We start from the raw sequence: 16,968 nt of genomic DNA, 5'->3' as shown, positions 1-16,968 counted from the left end.
CCAGAACATGCAATCAACTCATACATGCCAAGAGTTGCAGGTTAAAGCGTTTATTATATGAAGCTTTAACACGTTATTATAACACCAGCTTTAGATAATAGACTCATAGCATTGAGTGCTTGTACTGAATGTTTGTGTGCTGGCATGACTCTAGTTGAAGTCCTACAAGTCGGTTTGCATGTATTATTAATGCATTTGACCAAAGGTTGGTTTACAGTCCTCTAACAGAGCAGAGTAACGCTGCCCCCTTCTGGGCATGAACATGTCCTCAGACCTGCAGTATGTGTTTAAAGTCCAACTAATGCATACATTTCCTTTCAAGTCACACGTCCTTATGTGTAATGTGGACCGTAGTGAAACTGTCAAGCTGTGTAACTCTGCTTGCATTTTTCGAGAACATGTTGTGGACAAATAAACAATTTATGTGTTGCATTGAATGTGGTCAGTGTGAGTCGCTCACGTTTCAAAGACTGGAGTTCAACTCTGGTTTCACACTCACTAATGAGCTCTCCGGGTCCAACTGAAACTGCTTTGAAACTGCTTCAGAGAGGCACATTGAGATATTGTTAAGAGTTACTTTGTTTCCTGTTTAGGTGGAAAGACTCTTCACACTTCCCCGCATCTAACAAACTTTACGAGTATAATGAAAGTTGCTGGGAAATCAAGTTACAAGTTTTCCCTAAAATATGGTGGGACACCATAGTTTGGGCTAATTAGGGCAGAATCCTTATATGACAATAGTTGGCCTCAATTAGTCCCCAATTAGGGCCCACACAAAGATGACTGAGGGGGAAAGAAAATGTATGTCATAGATTGTGTTCTTGGTTCTCATAGCGCACACTGACCCCGATATGCTGGCTGAGATAACAAGTCTGCTGTTTAATTACTTCAGAAATCCTAAAGCATTTTCCTGCTTTACTGGGACCCCAAAAAGATTCATTTTGGGAAGCATTCAATTAAAAAATATAGTTTTTATACTAAGATGAGATTCCAATAGACCTTTTACATATAATATAAACAAGGGAGCAACTTCCTTTGTCACAAAACAATACAATGTCTCATTAGTCAGCTGTCTTCTATCAAATCAGTCTCTGCCTCATCAGATGTAATCTTATACACACACCATGTGGATACTGCAACTTGGATTTAATAAGAAATAAACAACATTAGCTGAAAGGACCAGAAGCAAAAACAATAAATCATCTAAATCTGTCTTTATTTTCTCAAATAAGAAAAATATAAACACATTTGTGTATCACCAGACAACTAAATAAGGACACTGCAATAATATGTTAATAATGTTCGGACCTCGTTCAGTTTGCAAAGGTGCATGAGTTATGAGCACCAGAGGAGCTGTTTACTTTACTGTCTGAGCTGTAGTCAACTCTTATTAGTGACGAATCAGCAGTCGGGGTCAATTAGTGTCACGCGCAGAGTAACGCACAGTAGCAGCAGCAGCAGCAGCAGCTCGCGCCGCTGTCATTCAGGTAAGAGAAGCAAACAGGACGCAGCTGCAGCGCCGCAGTTCACGGTCAAACCCCGAACGGACACACTTTGTTTTGCGTCTCTCTTCCCTCCTCCCTCCCGACTCCTCCACACTGAAGCCGCAGCCTGTTGCACACACAGGTTGCACTGAGTTCACAGTGTGTCGCGCTGGGAGCATGGCTGCCATCAAGGCTTTGGAGCAGTGGTGTAGGCTGCAGTGTGATGGGTATCGAGATGTGGCCATCACCAACATGACGACCTCTTTCAGGAACGGATTGGCTTTCTGTGCGCTTTTACACAAGTACAGACCGGACCTGATGTGAGTATTTAACTTTGGAAAAGTGGTTAAAAAGTAAGGGAAATAGTCTTCTTTGGTGCTCAGTATTGACCTAAAAGTGATTTTATTTCTAGTTCTTTTTGTAATCCATTTATATATTCTGTAGTTTAGTAAGAAGCGTCAGCTCTGCTGTTAGAAATGTTATTTCCAATGAAACTCATGTGTAAAAAGTCTCTTTAATATATTTTATATTTATATGTGAAGTCCTCCGAGTTCAAGTTAGATGAATGTTAAACAGCATGTCTGACTTCTCTGTGCTTCCATTGTATTTCTGTTTTCCCAGAGACTATGACTCACTCAGGGAGGAGGATGTGTTTGAGAACAACAGACTGGTGAGATGTCAAGTTGTTAAACCTTTTGTTGCATCGAGTGGGACAGAGTTCACACTTGAGCTGCAAGATCTGATGTAGAATAAAACATCCACTTCATTAACCCCTTATGGCCTGTCCACACACACACACACACACACACACACACACACACACACACACACACACACACACACACAGGATTAGTTCTCCACATTTATGCATCAGATGTTTAAATATTTAGCTGTTTCAACCTTTTAACAGAGAAGCATGGTCTCCATCTCTCTCTCACTTTTAGACCCCTATCAAACGTAAAGTTTCTGAATCTTTACTCTGCCTCTGTCCACTTGACCTCATTTATTTTTGTTAACCCCCACATGACCTGAGCAGTACCATTGGGGGCCGTCTTCTCCATTATTCAGTCTCCATTTTACCAGCTTCCTCCTGAGGGTCGCAGGCCCTGCAGAGTGCTACAGTATGCACTCTGAGCGACTTCATTGTTGTCTTGGATGATCCTGGCTGTGTCAGCAACAAACTTGAGCTCAGGGGAGAGGCTCTCTACGTTATTCATTTTGAATGAGGCTCGCTATCCTCTGCCACTCAATCCTCATGATGACAGCTCACTTGAAGCCACAGTTGTTGTATAATTCTTGAATGTTAGGCAAGAAGAACTTTAAACCAGATCTGTGGCTCCAGAAAAGTGTGTTTTTAATCATGTTTTTAGTTCTGAACTGTTGAAGATGCTCCCTGTACCGAAACACGAGACTGTGAATGTTATTCACACCCTTCTATATTTCATGAATAGTGTCAGGTTTCTTACAGGTGGTGCCTTGTGTGAGTTCGTAGGATAACCAGCAAAACAGATCCTCACATTCTTTATCTTTCGTGCTCGTCTTCTTATATGAGCAGATTTGGTATTCAGTAAGGCTTTGCTTCCGATTTAATGAGCATGTCCAGGCTGATCCTAAACAATGCCCCGATATCCTGCTCCCTCCTGCTCCCTCCTGCTCCTCTGTCTCCTGCTTCCCTCCTACTCTCTCATGCTCCCTCTGCCCCTCCTGCTCTCTCCTGCTCTCTCCTGCTATCTGCTCTCTCTGCATCTCTCTGCTATCTCCTGTTCCATCTTGCTCACCTATGCTATCTCATGCTCCCTCTGTGCTCCCTCCATGCTCCCTCCTGCTCCCTCTGCCCTCCTGCTCCCTCGTGCTCTCTCCTGCGCTCTCCTGTCTCTCCTGCTCCCTCCTGGCGCCCTTACTGCTCCCTCCTGTCCATACTGCTCCTCTGCTCCCTCCTTCTTCCCTCCTGCTCTCTCCTGACTCCTCCTGTCTCTCCTGCCGCTCCTGCTCTCTCCTGCTCCATCCTGCTCTCTCCTGCTTCTCATGCTCTCTCTGCTCCCCTCCTGCTCTCTCTGCTCCTCCTGTCCATCCTGCTCTACCTTGCTATATCCTGCCTCCCCTCCTGCTCTCTCTGCACCTCCTGCTCCCTCTGCTTTCCTGCTACCTCCTGATCTCTCCTGCTCCCTCCTGCTCCCTCCTGCTCCCTCCTGCTCTCTCCTCTCTCTCCTGCTCCCTCCTGCTCTCTCCTGCTCCCTCCTGCTCCCTCCTGCTCTCTCCTGCTCCCTCCTGCTCCCTCCTGCTCTCTCCTGCTCTCTCCTGCTCTCTCCTGCTCTCTCCTGCTCCCTCCTGCTCCCTCCTGCTCTCTCCTGCTCTCTCCTGCTCCCTCCTGCTCCCTCCTGCTCCCTCCTGCTCTCTCCTGCTCTCTCCTGCTCCCTCCTGCTCCCTCCTGCTCTCTCCTGCTCTCTCCTGCTCTCTCCTGCTCTCTCCTGCTCTCTCCTGCTCCCTCCTGCTCCCTCCTGCTCTCTCCTGCTCCCTCCTGCTCCCTCCATCCCCTTTCTTATCCTACAAGCTCACAGGAAGTGTGCTGTTCATTATGCAGGCCTCTCCAGACCTGAGCCACAGAATGCTGCCAGTCTATTTAAAGTAGATTGTATTGTCTGACATTTCCACACATGCTGTAATTGTAGGATCTGACATCACTGAGCCCTGTGAATACCATGTTTGTATATGGATGTGTTCACATACACTACCATTACATGTGGTCTCGGCATGAGTCGAGGGCCGTTTGATAAACTGTGTCGTTGTGTCTTAAGGCTTTTCAGGTTGCAGAGGAGAAGTTGGGGATTCCAGCTCTGTTGGATGCAGAAGACATGGTGGCTTTAAGGATCCCAGACAGGCTGAGCATTCTTACCTACGTCTCCCAGTACTACAACTACTTCAAAGGGCGGCCTGACAGTAAGAATATGCTTTAAATATCCTAACAACGCATATTTCAATTCAATTCAGGGCTTTTCTCTTCCGTATTTCTTCTTCAGTGTCAGGCTGAAGTGCATTGGTTGTCTCCTGTGCTTTATTGTGATGATTGACACTGATGGTGTTTCACTTCTCCTCAGTGGGAGGTGTAAAAAGGCCAGCAGAGGGCTCCAAGGAGGAGCCATCAGAGAAGAAGAATCTCCCAGTGGTTGCCAAAACCTTTGTGTCTAAAACCGCCATTGAGAATCGTTTACCTTCCGCTCTCACTGCTCAGACCTCCCCCAAGTTGGCCAGAGCTGCTGTTCAGGTCAGTGCTGAACATTTGAAATGATGTTTTAACGACACATCTTTGTTCTCTTTCACCAAGAAGAACAAGCAGGATTCAGTTTATTTTCAGTGGGTTAGGTAAATGTTAATGAGAGAAGTGTAATACCTTGTTAGGTTTAGGTTGGTGCATTGCCTCAGCTTTAGTTTTCTTTCACAGAAGGTGGTTCTGGCAGAAAATGCCAACAAAAATGGGACTCTCAACAGCAAATGTGCTGGATGCAAGAGCCATGTCCATCTGGTGCAGAGGCACTTTGTGGACGGAAAGCTCTATCACAGAAGCTGTTTCAAGTAAGAATTTACTCTAAATGCTTTGATACGTTCTTACTGTTTTATTGCATTTATTGTTCTTATGTTAATAAACTTTTACCAGATGCAGTGAATGCTCCAGCGTACTTCATTCAGGAGACTACAAACCTGGGAAGAATCCAGACACTTTCATCTGCAACGCCCACCAGAACGGTTGCAAACCTTCCTCCTCGGAGATCGGGATCAAAAACAGACCCGCCAGTTCAGCTGGGCGAGTAAATGGTGCCAGCCAGAACCAGCCTGCACCACGCCCCTCCTCGGTGCTGTCAGCCCCACTGAATATTGTCCTGAAGCCAGTCAGTCCTACTCCACATACCCAGTCCTGGACAGCCTCAGCCCAGAGGACGCAGACGGCCCGGCAGAGGTTCTTCCAGGCTGCAGCACCAGTCTCAGAGGCCTCAACAGGTAACAGGAAGCCCACAGAGCCTTCGAATGTTTCAGGAAGGCCGAAGGTCCCGCTGAGTCCGGATGATGAGAAGAACAGAACCAGGACAACCATCGGAAAGAAGCTGGCAGAGGAAAACTGCAACAATAACAACAAACGCCCGTTCACCATCCGTTCAGCAGAGAGACGGTGAGTGCTGCACTTGTGGTTCATGAGTTTCACTATCCGTTAGTGTTGTGGTTACAGACTCTCTGCTCACTATTGTGTCAGTAATTTGCTAAAAAAAGAGACACAATGCACAATAAAGTTAAAGATGAATTTTGACAGAGTAGCTGATCAGATAGAGCACGTACCTTTTTACCGCTGAGGCCCGTGAGTCCAACCCGGGTCCATCCACCCTGCCTTCCTCTCCCTCACCCCACTTTTATAGATATCGCAATAATATCGTTATCATGAATTATTTTGCCCACAATAACCGTGTGAAAATGTGACATGGTGACAGCCCTATTTATTTGGATATTTCTCTCCCCCCCCCCCCCCCCCCCCCCCCGCTGTCTGTATGGTTTTGTAATGACTTTTGTTATTAAGGCTGATGGTGAGCTTTTCTCCTCTCTGCAGGTTTGGAGATGAGCCAAGTTCAGCTGACGGCTCCGGTTTGAGAAAAGATAAACGCAGCCAAGGCCCAGCAGGAAACTGGCCAGGACAGCCCCCCACCAGCCAGACAAACAATAAGGAACCGCCATGTCTGAAGGCCATCAACAAAGACAACACAAGGCCAACAACTGTACACACAACCGCCAAAGGCAAGCACAACTAAATTCATTTCAGTTGTTCTTGATCCATTATTTGACATCTAGCCAATATTCACCCCAACCTCCCCCCCCCCCCCCGCCCTCCATTTTCTATGTCTGTCTCCGAACGCATTCATAGAAAACAAAGACCTTTTGTCATCTTTGCCCTATTTTTTTTTTCTTTTTTTACCGCCAGTGCATTTAGCATGATGGTGGCTCAATGCTGGATCCTGACATTTTAATTTCTGTCTCGCACTTAATGAAGTTTCATAGTTGAGCTGTCATTCTCTGTGGACGGATGTGCATGCATGGGTGCAGCATCCTGACAGTAAGTAGCTTTTCAGACAGAAACACAATTACTTTTTAAAATATAAATAGTCATCAACTCTGTTATAGAAGCCTCCCTATCACGGAAAGCAATTATGTCGCCTGTTAATATGGACCGCATATTGACCGTGGACATTATTCCAACTTGTTTTAGAAATCAAGATCAGCTCACGTTTCACAGAGAGTTTGTCTCATGCACATATTGGAGCGTTGGTCTTTTACTGCAGACGTGCAGGTGAGGATCAGTTAACAGGGACTTGAACTACTTTGAGTGCAAAGTATTTATTACCAAAGCAGATGTCAAGTAGTGATGAGCGTTCTTTTTGCCGTCATGCTTTAATTCTTTATTTCTGTCTAAAATAAATCATTTGTCTGCAGATCCAGTCTGGGGGCAGTTGAAGCTCAAACCTGTGAAATTCGAGCTAGCTTTAAAGTAAGTGTCCTCAATCATCTTAATATTGCCACGTAACTCACTCAGGTGGAAGTGGGAAGGTCACACGGGTGGACAAAAAAAAGAGATCTGTCTTTTAAAGCTCCCTGACCATTCAGCTTATTCACTCTCCAGACTGCAGCGGCGTCGAGCTTCTTCCATCTCTCTTAATGTTGACTGGCTCAGAGTGCGGCAGCTAGCTCTGTCCCCCGTCCTCACAAGCCCCAGGGAGTGCTGCGCCTGAACTTTTTCCCACTCTTAACACTAGAATCTCTCATTTCTAATCTCTGTTGATGATTCCTCCTTTTTTTAAAAATCAATTTCAAAATAAAAGGTGAGGACCTCTCTTATATTTTCATTCTTCATGTTCTAGGTTTGTTACATCCGTCAGATAAATGCTGTATTGTTTATGCTTTTATGCTCATTTTTATTTTGTCTTTCTTGCAGAGATGCTGAAGCCTTTACTGAGCAACATAAGCCTGGATTTATGTCCACGGCTTCCTCTAATGTCCCCAGCAGCACAACAAGGCCTCCCTCCGCTCCAACACCTGCAGTACCTCCACTTAGTTTTGCTCAGTTTGATCCAGCACACTTTGGGGAAGCGTTTCCCTGCAAACCTCAGCTTGGTTCTGAAAACCTTGGTGAGTTCTCTTCTGTACGTCACAATAAGAGAGTCGTTGGAAGTATTTCTGCACAATCGAAAGTGTTAAATGAGATGAAGTCATCTTGTTTTTAGCAGAAAACAGAAACATGCATTAGCAGAATGAACTCTCTGCAGATCTACAGCATGTAAACCTTCATGTCCTTTTATTTTAGCTTTTAAACATGAGACTCACTCGACTGTGAAATCCCCACCCAGACGACCAGCTGTGGAATCTATTAGCTCTTCAACGACTGCCGCAGCCAATCACAGAAATCCACCAGGTTGGTTCCCAGTTTTTTATTTATTTTTAAAATGCCATCATAAAAGCTACACATACATGGCCTCAGCCGTCTTGTTGATATCATATGAGCAGACATTTTCCTCTGAAAATAAATCAGGTGAAGTCATATGTGACAATGCTTTTCTGAAAAGCTGCCATGAAAGGACGATCTAATCCTATTTTATCTACCTCTTAGGTGCTAAAAAGGGAAAGTATTTGTCACCCACCAACGCCTCCAGGACTGAAATGAGGTCAACCTCTGTAAGTTCCCTCCATTAAGTCTCTTAAGAGATTAATTAACAGCTCTACAAATATGCTTTCATTATATTCCCAGTAAAAAAAATGGATGACCTTCTTTACGTTTAAGTGTCCAAAGTCGGGATTTTCAAATTAAAATGATCTCTACTTATACTGAGACGCTTACGTTCTTTTGTTTTATCTCAGGTGAAGCCTTATCATATTCCAGTGGAGCAGATTGAGAGGGACCTGGATGATATTGAGACAAACTTGGCTCAGTTGGAGAAGGAGGGTGTGGAGCTGGAAAAGAAACTCCGCAGCTGTGAGGAAGGTACTTTACTCCTCTTCCTCTGCGACACATTTCTCCCACGTCCTTCCTTTTTTTCCTTGTTTGGACGTTCCCATGAAATTGAATGACGACGTGTCAGAAACGAGCCGTGCGATTTCTGAAAATAAACTCTCCCTGAAACTCACTTATTCGGAGGCAGAAGATGCCGGTGCAACGACCACTTCGCTCTCGTGTAGTGAATAACCTTGACTCGAGCTTTTTGATATTTCATTGTATATGTGCAAACTGCTAAATCCCACCGCTGCTACAGTGAGAGCATCTCTGCTGCAGAGTTGTGTCCTGGTCGCTTCACACGGAACACACACTATTCACTCGCCGTGTGTGTGTGTGTGTGTGTGTGTGTGGGGATTTACCTGCCATTTCTATTACTGTCTCTGCAGCCAAATGAGGTGAGAGGCCCAGACAGCCCACAGGGATGTTGCTTCTCTTTTGAGGTAGTGGGAGTAGGGGGCCTGATTGCTTTGCTCAAGGTCAACATGACTTGGGTATAGTAATATATATTCTGGTTGATTGCATACTTTTTTCCCCTATTCGCCACCCAGGAAGCCTGAGCATGCAATCGCTTGGCCAGGATTTGACATCAATTGCACACCACCTAGGAGATCATCTACTTCTCAACTTGTGGTCGTAGAAACTAAACCCTGGCACTCGAGTCCAACGCAGAATTAAATCATGTTTGTTTGTTTGATGGCACTATGTAGTCTGTCTCGTCATCGCTCCCTGTCCTTATTTGGTGTGTGTGTGTTTTTTTTATGAATTAGTCACTAATTGGGATTGGCAAATGTTCTATTGATCCACCTACTCGGGTATGCCAGTCTGAGTTGGTGAAGCAGAAAGCTGTGGAGCGTTACGTATCATAATAACGCGCTGGACCAAATATTTAAACAGCCTTTTAACATTTTAAATGTGTGTATTAATCCTTGTCTTTGTCAAAGTTTCACTGTTCTTTTTGGTGAAATAAATAAATCAAAGCTAATCCCTTCTGGATTTTGGCTAAATCGTTATTAAATAAGTGATGAAGACAAATGTGTACTTCATCATGTATTCCCTCGGTGTTGCTCCACATCCGCATGTAGAAACGTGCATATTAAGATCATGTTTTGGGGTTTAGATGAGGAATTATATTACAGATGGGAAGGCTGGGACCTGTGTATTTACTATGGATTACATCATGAGAACACTTATTATCATTGAAATGAAACAATATTATATTTCACTAAAGAAAATCAACAAATCCTCATGTTTGAGGAACTTGGGTATCGATAATTAAAATAGTTGGTGCTCTAATTGACTAGTTTTAGTTAATTGGTCGTCTTAGTCGAGTAAGATTGATTTAGTCTATTTTAATTACTTATTTCTTATTAAACTTATGAGCACATCTCTGGTAAAGTCTCTGTTTTGCATGATTGTTGTGGAGAAACTTCAGAATTTCAGTCTTATTTTAGAAAATAAATTGAAAGCAGTGTAACTGAAGCTTTTCATGTGGACGTCGATGCAACATGAGGGATGAATAATAATGTTAACTGTACAGGAAATTAAATTAAATTCATAAGCGTTGAACATATCTTTGCTCTGCAGCACATGACGGTAATGTTCACATTAAGTTAAAGTATCAGATTTAAAGTTAGACACTAAAGATGCAGGTTTATTATTGCCTGCCACAGTCCCTTTATGTTCGCAGGATGTGTGTCACCGTCCTGCTGCATGTCAACGTATCTAAACACCTCATGTATTATTTCCCTTAATTGCATTATTGTGTAACTAATCTTGATTGGAAGATTAACTAAAATACATGTTTTTATTTATATTTTAAACAACCGGAATATATAATGTGAATAATTCAGGAGAGCACAGAGACAAACGTATATTTAAATATTTGTTTAATTTGTTCCTGCAGAATTTAATTTACTAAATGCACATTTTCCCAGAGATTCCTAGAAAGTCGACGCACATCTTAGTTGTTTATTACATGTATGAATGCACACGTTAGCGCAAATGATATCCCCAACGTTAAATAAGCGTTGTGTTTCTCAGAGGGCGACGGAGACGTATTGATGGACCCGCTGATGGTCGACTGGTTCCACCTGATTCGAAAGAAGCAGATGTACGTCAGGAACGAGTCCGAGCTCGTGTACATGTGAGTTGTTCCGTACGTCTCACAGCTTTGCTTGTAATTGATTCTATTCCAGAGCGTCTGACTGCAGTCTGTGTTTAACTGTGTGCTAAAGCTGTTTTATCTTTAATTATATAAAATGAAATATTCTCCAACATTTCCTTCATCTCTGAAAATGAAGATGCAAACTTTTTAAGTGCACAAACACATGTTTTTGCAACAGATGTGATTATTAATGCGGTTCACCTTGTTGTATATATGATTACTGAATGTCAGAGCCAGGACTCAGGAGCTGGAGCAGCAGCAGCCAGGTGTGGAGGGGGAACTTCGCAGGCTGCTGGAGAAGCCAGGTAACAGCTCACTCGTCAACATCAGCGCTGTCACTTCTTTCTTTTTCTAACAGTCTGTCAACTTGGTGTCACAGATCATTTAAAGTCCAGAGAGGAGCGGCAGCGGGAGAAGAAGTTGATGCAGAGACTGGTGGAGATTGTGGACGGCAGAAATGCAATAGTGGAGGGTCTGGATGAAGACAGGCTGAGGTAACACGATGCGTCCTCTCATTCTGTTTTACACCACAGGACGATGCTGCTAATATATAAACTCTTGATATGCAAACAAGACCAAATGCTTAACTAGAGTTTCTGATTCATTTCAGGGAAGTGGAGGAGGATCAGCAGTTGGATGAAATGATGCAAAACCTTGGTAAGTATCGCACCAGAGGCTTTTTTTTACTCATTTGAATGAATGTTTCTAATAAACTATGTTCTGCTGAACAGGAGTTAAGAAAGCCAAACACAAGAGGAAATCCTCCATCTCAAAACTGTTCAGACGAAGAAGTAAAAGACGAGTGCAATGAACTCACGGCAACTTATTTTATTGTTGTATTGTATTATTATTATCACCCTTTTTTAAATGTTTTAAGGTTTTTATATTCCAGTTTATTACAAGGCACATGAAGAGATGTTAAATCAGGACGCAGAGGGGATCAAATCATGTTTGTTGTTTCAAAATATTTCTAATTATAAGGTTCAGGTAAAATATTTATATTTAATATTCACTTTTTGTGGTTCTTTGTTTGCTGAATTTCTAAATAGCTTATGATCCAGTCTTTTTTCCCTCCCACATTGGGTGTCCTTATTTTTTCACAATTGTTTTTCACAGTTTTTTCACAAAAGAAAATGGTGTTTAATTACGTGGCAGCTGCGAGCGTTCTCCTTTTATTGATTAGACTTCAGTCGAGGAGGCGTCTCGAGAAGAAATGCCTTGTTATGATAAGATTCTGTATATTTATTGAATGATCGGAATGAAGTATGTAATATATAATAATTTGTTGCAAATCGACTTGCACTGGGTCAAACAAATTGGATGTTGGGTGTTAAAAACACATTACACAGGGAACACTGGCTGCTCCACGTGCACACGGGGACGAGGATAAACGTGCATCTTCCACTGTTTTGATTCCAAAATGAAATAATTTCAGTATTTTATTTAATAATGGGTTTCTAAACAAATTTCCTGTAAGGATATTAGCAGGAGAAGTTGTCCGGTTGAATGTTGTCTGGAGTGTAACAACGCAGAGCCACACATGTTGAGCTGCCTTGTTGCAGACTTCCCTCTCTCACTCTGTACTGTAGGTGGCAGCCTGGGTATGCTGTATCACCAGGCAGGAACTTGGAAATCCAATTTGCCACAGTACGGACAGTTAATTTCTTTGCTAATTTTATAAATGCTGCAGAAATGTTCAGCTGTGCTGATGCAATAATGTTATGTGAAAGAGGATTAGGTAGAGCAGTAGCTTATGGCCGGGGAAGGCTTATAAACTATAGGTTGTATTGAGCTTTTTATCTTCAAACCGGGTTTAATTAAACATTACTCTTTACTAATATCTGCATCAGAAATGCTCCGTACCTGAGCTGTTCCAACGTCGTGTGCAGTCGCTCATGTGTGGAAATGGCATTCGCAGTGTTTGTAAGGAATGTACTGTAACGTTGCATTTTAAGTGTTCCTGAATGTACTTGTACTCCCTATTTATAATATTATTATTTTTTTTTAAAACTTGAAATCTGTAGTCCAATAAATCCTTTGAAGATTAGTGTGTATGAGAGGTTGAATTATTTACTTAACGGCTTGCTTTGGCACACATCTTTCTATTTAAACACATCCTTGAACTTTTTATCACTCCACTTCCCATACGAGCTTCAGCCATGTCTGTTGATTCAACGACTGCCAAGATGAGAAACCAACAATGCAGCGAACTCCTTTTTAAAAAGCATTAAAGCGGTAATCACACAGCTGCATCAATGTATGCTTCTTAATAAGGGATTTTTTTATTTATTTTTTTTAATAAGGACGACGTAAAGATAATTCACTGCCGTCAATATACTACAGCTACTTACAAACTACACATCCCTCATTTTGAGATGCATGAAATTGTGATCATGAACTTGGAGCACAGTGTTTCTAGCTGAGCAGAGTTGGGGATGATATTGGTACAAAATGCCACGCGTGATGCGGGTGACAGTCGAGACTGAATGTGTGATATTGGAGTTAATTAAAGCTTTGCGCCCCATCTACTGCAAATGCTTGCACTTCTGCAATTAAGAATCAAAGGCGAGGGCTTAGTGTCAGGGGGGTGTCTAATACATGGTTTTAACAGGAATGGGACCTGATTTGCCAAGCTCCTAGCGACAAGCATTAACAACAGCCTCAAATTAGAGGGACATTAATATTCATAAGTAAAACAATTCATCCTGTGAATGTGTGATGAAATGGAATCCTCTGAGGTGAGCTCTTGTGTCCAGGCTGCCATCGTTCATTAAAATATGCCATTACCCATGAAGTGCTTAATCTTTATGAAACGGTGGTAAAAATCAGTTTGAACTACTCTGACAGAAAGGTGGGAATTGTAATATTGTTCGGCACCTTTTGCATTATGTTAATCCGGTGTGTTTTATCAAAGGTTTTTAATGTGGGGGATGTCAAACGTTCTAGGTTTCTATATGTCTCATTAGCCGAATTGTTTTAGGCTTCTGGAATGAAAATGTATAATCTTTGCGTGTGCACGTTGATATTAGCCTGTTATTCTACTAATAAGACGTGAGTGCTTTGTGATGCTTTGGGTTAGCTGTTGTACGCTGCCACTTGCAACACAATCTAAATTCTGTGCGTGTGTGTGTGTCGTCTTATTCCAGTCCCTGCCAGAGTCTCTGCCACTAGCCTGTAATTATGATCCTCGAGGTAATTTTATCAGGCTCATTAGCTCTGATGAGTAAACGAGAAGCGTGCCTCTAATTTATTGGCCATCCAGGCTGGAGACTTAATTCTCATCAGAGAGATCATAATATTTGTATAGAGAGACAGATATACTGTGTGTGTGTGTGTGTGTATATATATACATATATACTCAGTCACAAGGCTCCTAAACCAACACTTAGGCCGAGACTTCTGTGACTTAAAACCGGTAATTACGCTCCAAACATGACGTCTGTTTGGATAATTGGGCATGTGCTAAAGTCGTTTTCGTACATATCATTGTGATGAGCAGAGGGCAACAAAACATTGTCTCTTTTTGGATTCAGGCGCGATTTGAAATGAAAGCTATTGTTTGTATTCTACCGAGTCCTGTGACTTTATCTTCCTGCACAGAATTAGATTCTCACACCTCTGCAAACAAAATTGCATTGTTTTGTTCCCTGTTCAATAGAGATGATCCATTTTCTGTGTCAGAGAATGTGTTAAGGGAGCGGGGTAAATATGCTCACAATTTTCGGTGTGTAGAAATTTGCATTGAGGGGAAATTATGCATGCTGGCTAGTGGAAATGAAATGTATAAAGTGCATGACTGGTAGACTTGACAAGTGCAGCTTTCATCCATCTCAAATGAATAATTTTCACTTCCCTTAAACATCCTTAATCCAACCATGTTATCAGCGGGCATGCAGGATTCTGCCAGACTTTCTCCTTAACGGCACAGCAACTTTCAACTTGCTTGAGATTCGGCACTGCAGTTGCTTACCACATGGTCTTAGGGACTCACTCTTATCCTTTCCTGCTGGTTTTGTGGATCAGTAAAATTCCTTCAAAACACAATATATACATAACGCAAGTCTTAATAGATAGCAGAATGTCTCACTCTACCCTCCTCTGTGCTGCCTCAGAGGTCGACTTAATGCACTGTATTTTACCTCACATTGGCAGGGAACTCGCAGGGATGGTGTCAAAAAAAAAACCTATTTGCTCGGTGGCCCTTTGTCCTCTATTTCAGTGACGGACCCTTCCATGCTTGTGTAACGTGGTTTGGATATTCATATGGCCGTAAAGGGATAGAGAAGGATATTCATGGTAAATTACTCATTTACAGCCCAGCATGCAGCAGTTTGACTTGTTATTTTGGGAACATTTCCTTGTCTTCACTACTGAAATACACACTTGTGATGATATTATACTGTGGCAAATTCCCCCTTCTACATCCCAATCCTTTTTAATTTATGCACTGTGTCAGGTTTCTAAATACTACTGTCAATAAACAATTAAATGTGTAATTGGTGTTTATGCTGCTAATCCTCGCGATAGCCTTTAATATGAAGGGTTACCTGGCTATTTTCAATATCCACTCTCACAGAAGCCTCGGTTTGCGATAAGAATATTAACCTCATCAATTTCAGGTAACTTTCAACGCTTTAACATCTTGTCTTAAAGACCTACGTGTTAGCAGGAGTCTCAGCCTTGGCATTTAGTGACATTTTAAGCCTTTTAACAGAATCCAGACAGGGATTTGCAGTTTCCACCAAAGGAAAATAATTTATATCCTCCTTTCTGAGAAACTGTGGGTAGAGGGATTAAATGCACCAGAGAGATTTGTATGTGGTGCAAGTAAAACAATATTGTGAGTCAGTTAATACATTTCCTACCATCTACTTTCATGCTTTGAGGAAGTCGAGAGTTATTACTCATCGTGCTGAAGTTGGCTTTGATGCTTTAATTTTCTCATTATGGAGGTTTTAAGTGTATAGGTCATAGTGATGAGCGCCGTGTACCTGATCTCCTCTTACAGGAGTGCTATGAGACGCCCATAAATAAGTGTCTGCAGGGTCTGAATCAAGAGTCTTCCAATCAAACACCCTTAAAACCTTTGGAACAATCAAATGTTTTCACCCTAGAATGATATTTAAAACAGAATGATGTCCCGTGCAAGAAAAAGGAATACATTCTGAATGACAGTTTGCAACACAAAAGGTCTTTTCTGCACGTTGGATGGTTTGTGGACTGTGTGTCTGCCAGTGTGTGTGAAGGCTGCTGTGTAGTAGAGACATGCAGGGCTCTGTTCTCTCTGTGGGCAGGCGGCTTTGATGCACTGCCTCCCTTATCTCATGCCTGGCAAGGTTAATGAAGTGGTGGCACTTTTGGAGGAAGTAGAAATGGGATGAGTAGCAAAGACCAGAGGAAGCTTGGAGATGAAACATCCTGCTCTTAGCGGCTGTAAGTGGCAATTTTGGTGAATTACATAGACAATAAGAAAGGGGGTTGTCATCCTCTTAAACACAACAGTAGTCTGAATCAGGAATGGCTGATTGCATCTCTTTCAGCCTGGTTCATATGAAATTACATTAGCATTTAGGCATCACTTGTAACTTGATCTGTCAAACATCTCCTTATAAGGGCATGCTAATGTTTCTGAGCAACGTTTCAATCAGGTTTCGTACTCTGATGCACAAAAGAACATTTTAGCACCTAAAAAAAAACCTGGAATTCGACTTGTGAAATGCTAAACAGTCTAAGTTGTGTTGCTTCTTTGAGCGTCAGATCCTGAATCAGGAGCGCTCGTATAGGTTTTCAGCAGGGTGTCGTCTGCTCTGGTCCTTTGAAGGACTTCTGAAAACCCACTGTGTCTTTGTCCAGGGCAACAAGTCTCACTTAAGTGAAAGGGTTGGCTTACTTTATTTGTCATAAGTGTCTTGGAAGTTGGCGTGGCTTCAGCTTAAACAAAGGGCAGCAATGCCACCCTAATATAAATATAATAACAGGTGATGTACTGCTAATGCTCTGTATTCCTCAGCTTTTTGGTTTTAATATTCCAATTCCCTTTGCATCTATAAGAGCTAATAGGTAAACAGTCCTGAATGGAAGAAATGAAGCAGGTCTACATGCCAATGAATTAGCATATAGATGAGTTCATCTCATACAAATAGTGCTCTTTTGCCCAGAACTCCCTGTGCTGAGCAAAGATCATGTATGTAAAGTATGCATGCAGAAAATGTAAATTAATCCATTTCAATCATCATTCAATCTAATAAGATTTCTCTCTCTCCCCCCTCCCTTCTCTCGTTTGTCCCCTCGTTGCT

General features: G+C 42.4%; 1 protein-coding gene across 1 annotated transcript; it reads left to right on the top strand.

Moving 5' to 3' along the window:
- The first annotated feature begins 1,429 nt into the window (after nt 1-1,429).
- Nucleotides 1,430-12,724, top strand: micall2a (mical-like 2a). Its single transcript, XM_029438748.1, has 17 exons — nt 1,430-1,804; nt 2,106-2,154; nt 4,280-4,421; nt 4,580-4,746; nt 4,924-5,054; nt 5,137-5,646; nt 6,076-6,260; nt 6,954-7,008; nt 7,453-7,646; nt 7,822-7,929; nt 8,125-8,189; nt 8,373-8,496; nt 10,549-10,651; nt 10,904-10,977; nt 11,052-11,166; nt 11,283-11,329; nt 11,404-12,724. The coding sequence occupies exons 1-17, from the start codon at nt 1,662-1,664 to the stop codon at nt 11,481-11,483; spliced, it is 2,292 nt and encodes a 763-aa protein (XP_029294608.1). The 5' UTR covers nt 1,430-1,661; the 3' UTR covers nt 11,484-12,724.
- The last annotated feature ends 4,244 nt before the right edge of the window (nt 12,725-16,968 follow it).

The sequence above is a fragment of the Cottoperca gobio genome, chromosome 8 (genome assembly GCF_900634415.1).
Source record: "Cottoperca gobio chromosome 8, fCotGob3.1, whole genome shotgun sequence".
In the NCBI taxonomy this organism is placed as follows: Eukaryota; Metazoa; Chordata; class Actinopteri; order Perciformes; family Bovichtidae; genus Cottoperca; species Cottoperca gobio.
The sequence above is the reverse complement of the archived record's forward strand: the minus strand, read 5'-3'. Positions and strand labels throughout refer to the sequence as shown.

What these genes read in the sequence shown, in the direction of transcription:
- micall2a (XM_029438748.1), top strand. Translation starts at nt 1,662, where the DNA reads ATGGCTGCCATCAAGGCTTTGGAGCAGTGGTGTAGGCTGCAGTGTGAT. An exon ending in TGTTTGAGAACAACAGACTG is followed by an intron (nt 2,155 to 4,279) that starts GTGAGATGTCAA and finishes TTGTGTCTTAAG; the next exon opens with GCTTTTCAGGTTGCAGAGGA. An exon ending in TGGCCAGAGCTGCTGTTCAG is followed by an intron (nt 4,747 to 4,923) that starts GTCAGTGCTGAA and finishes TTTCTTTCACAG; the next exon opens with AAGGTGGTTCTGGCAGAAAA.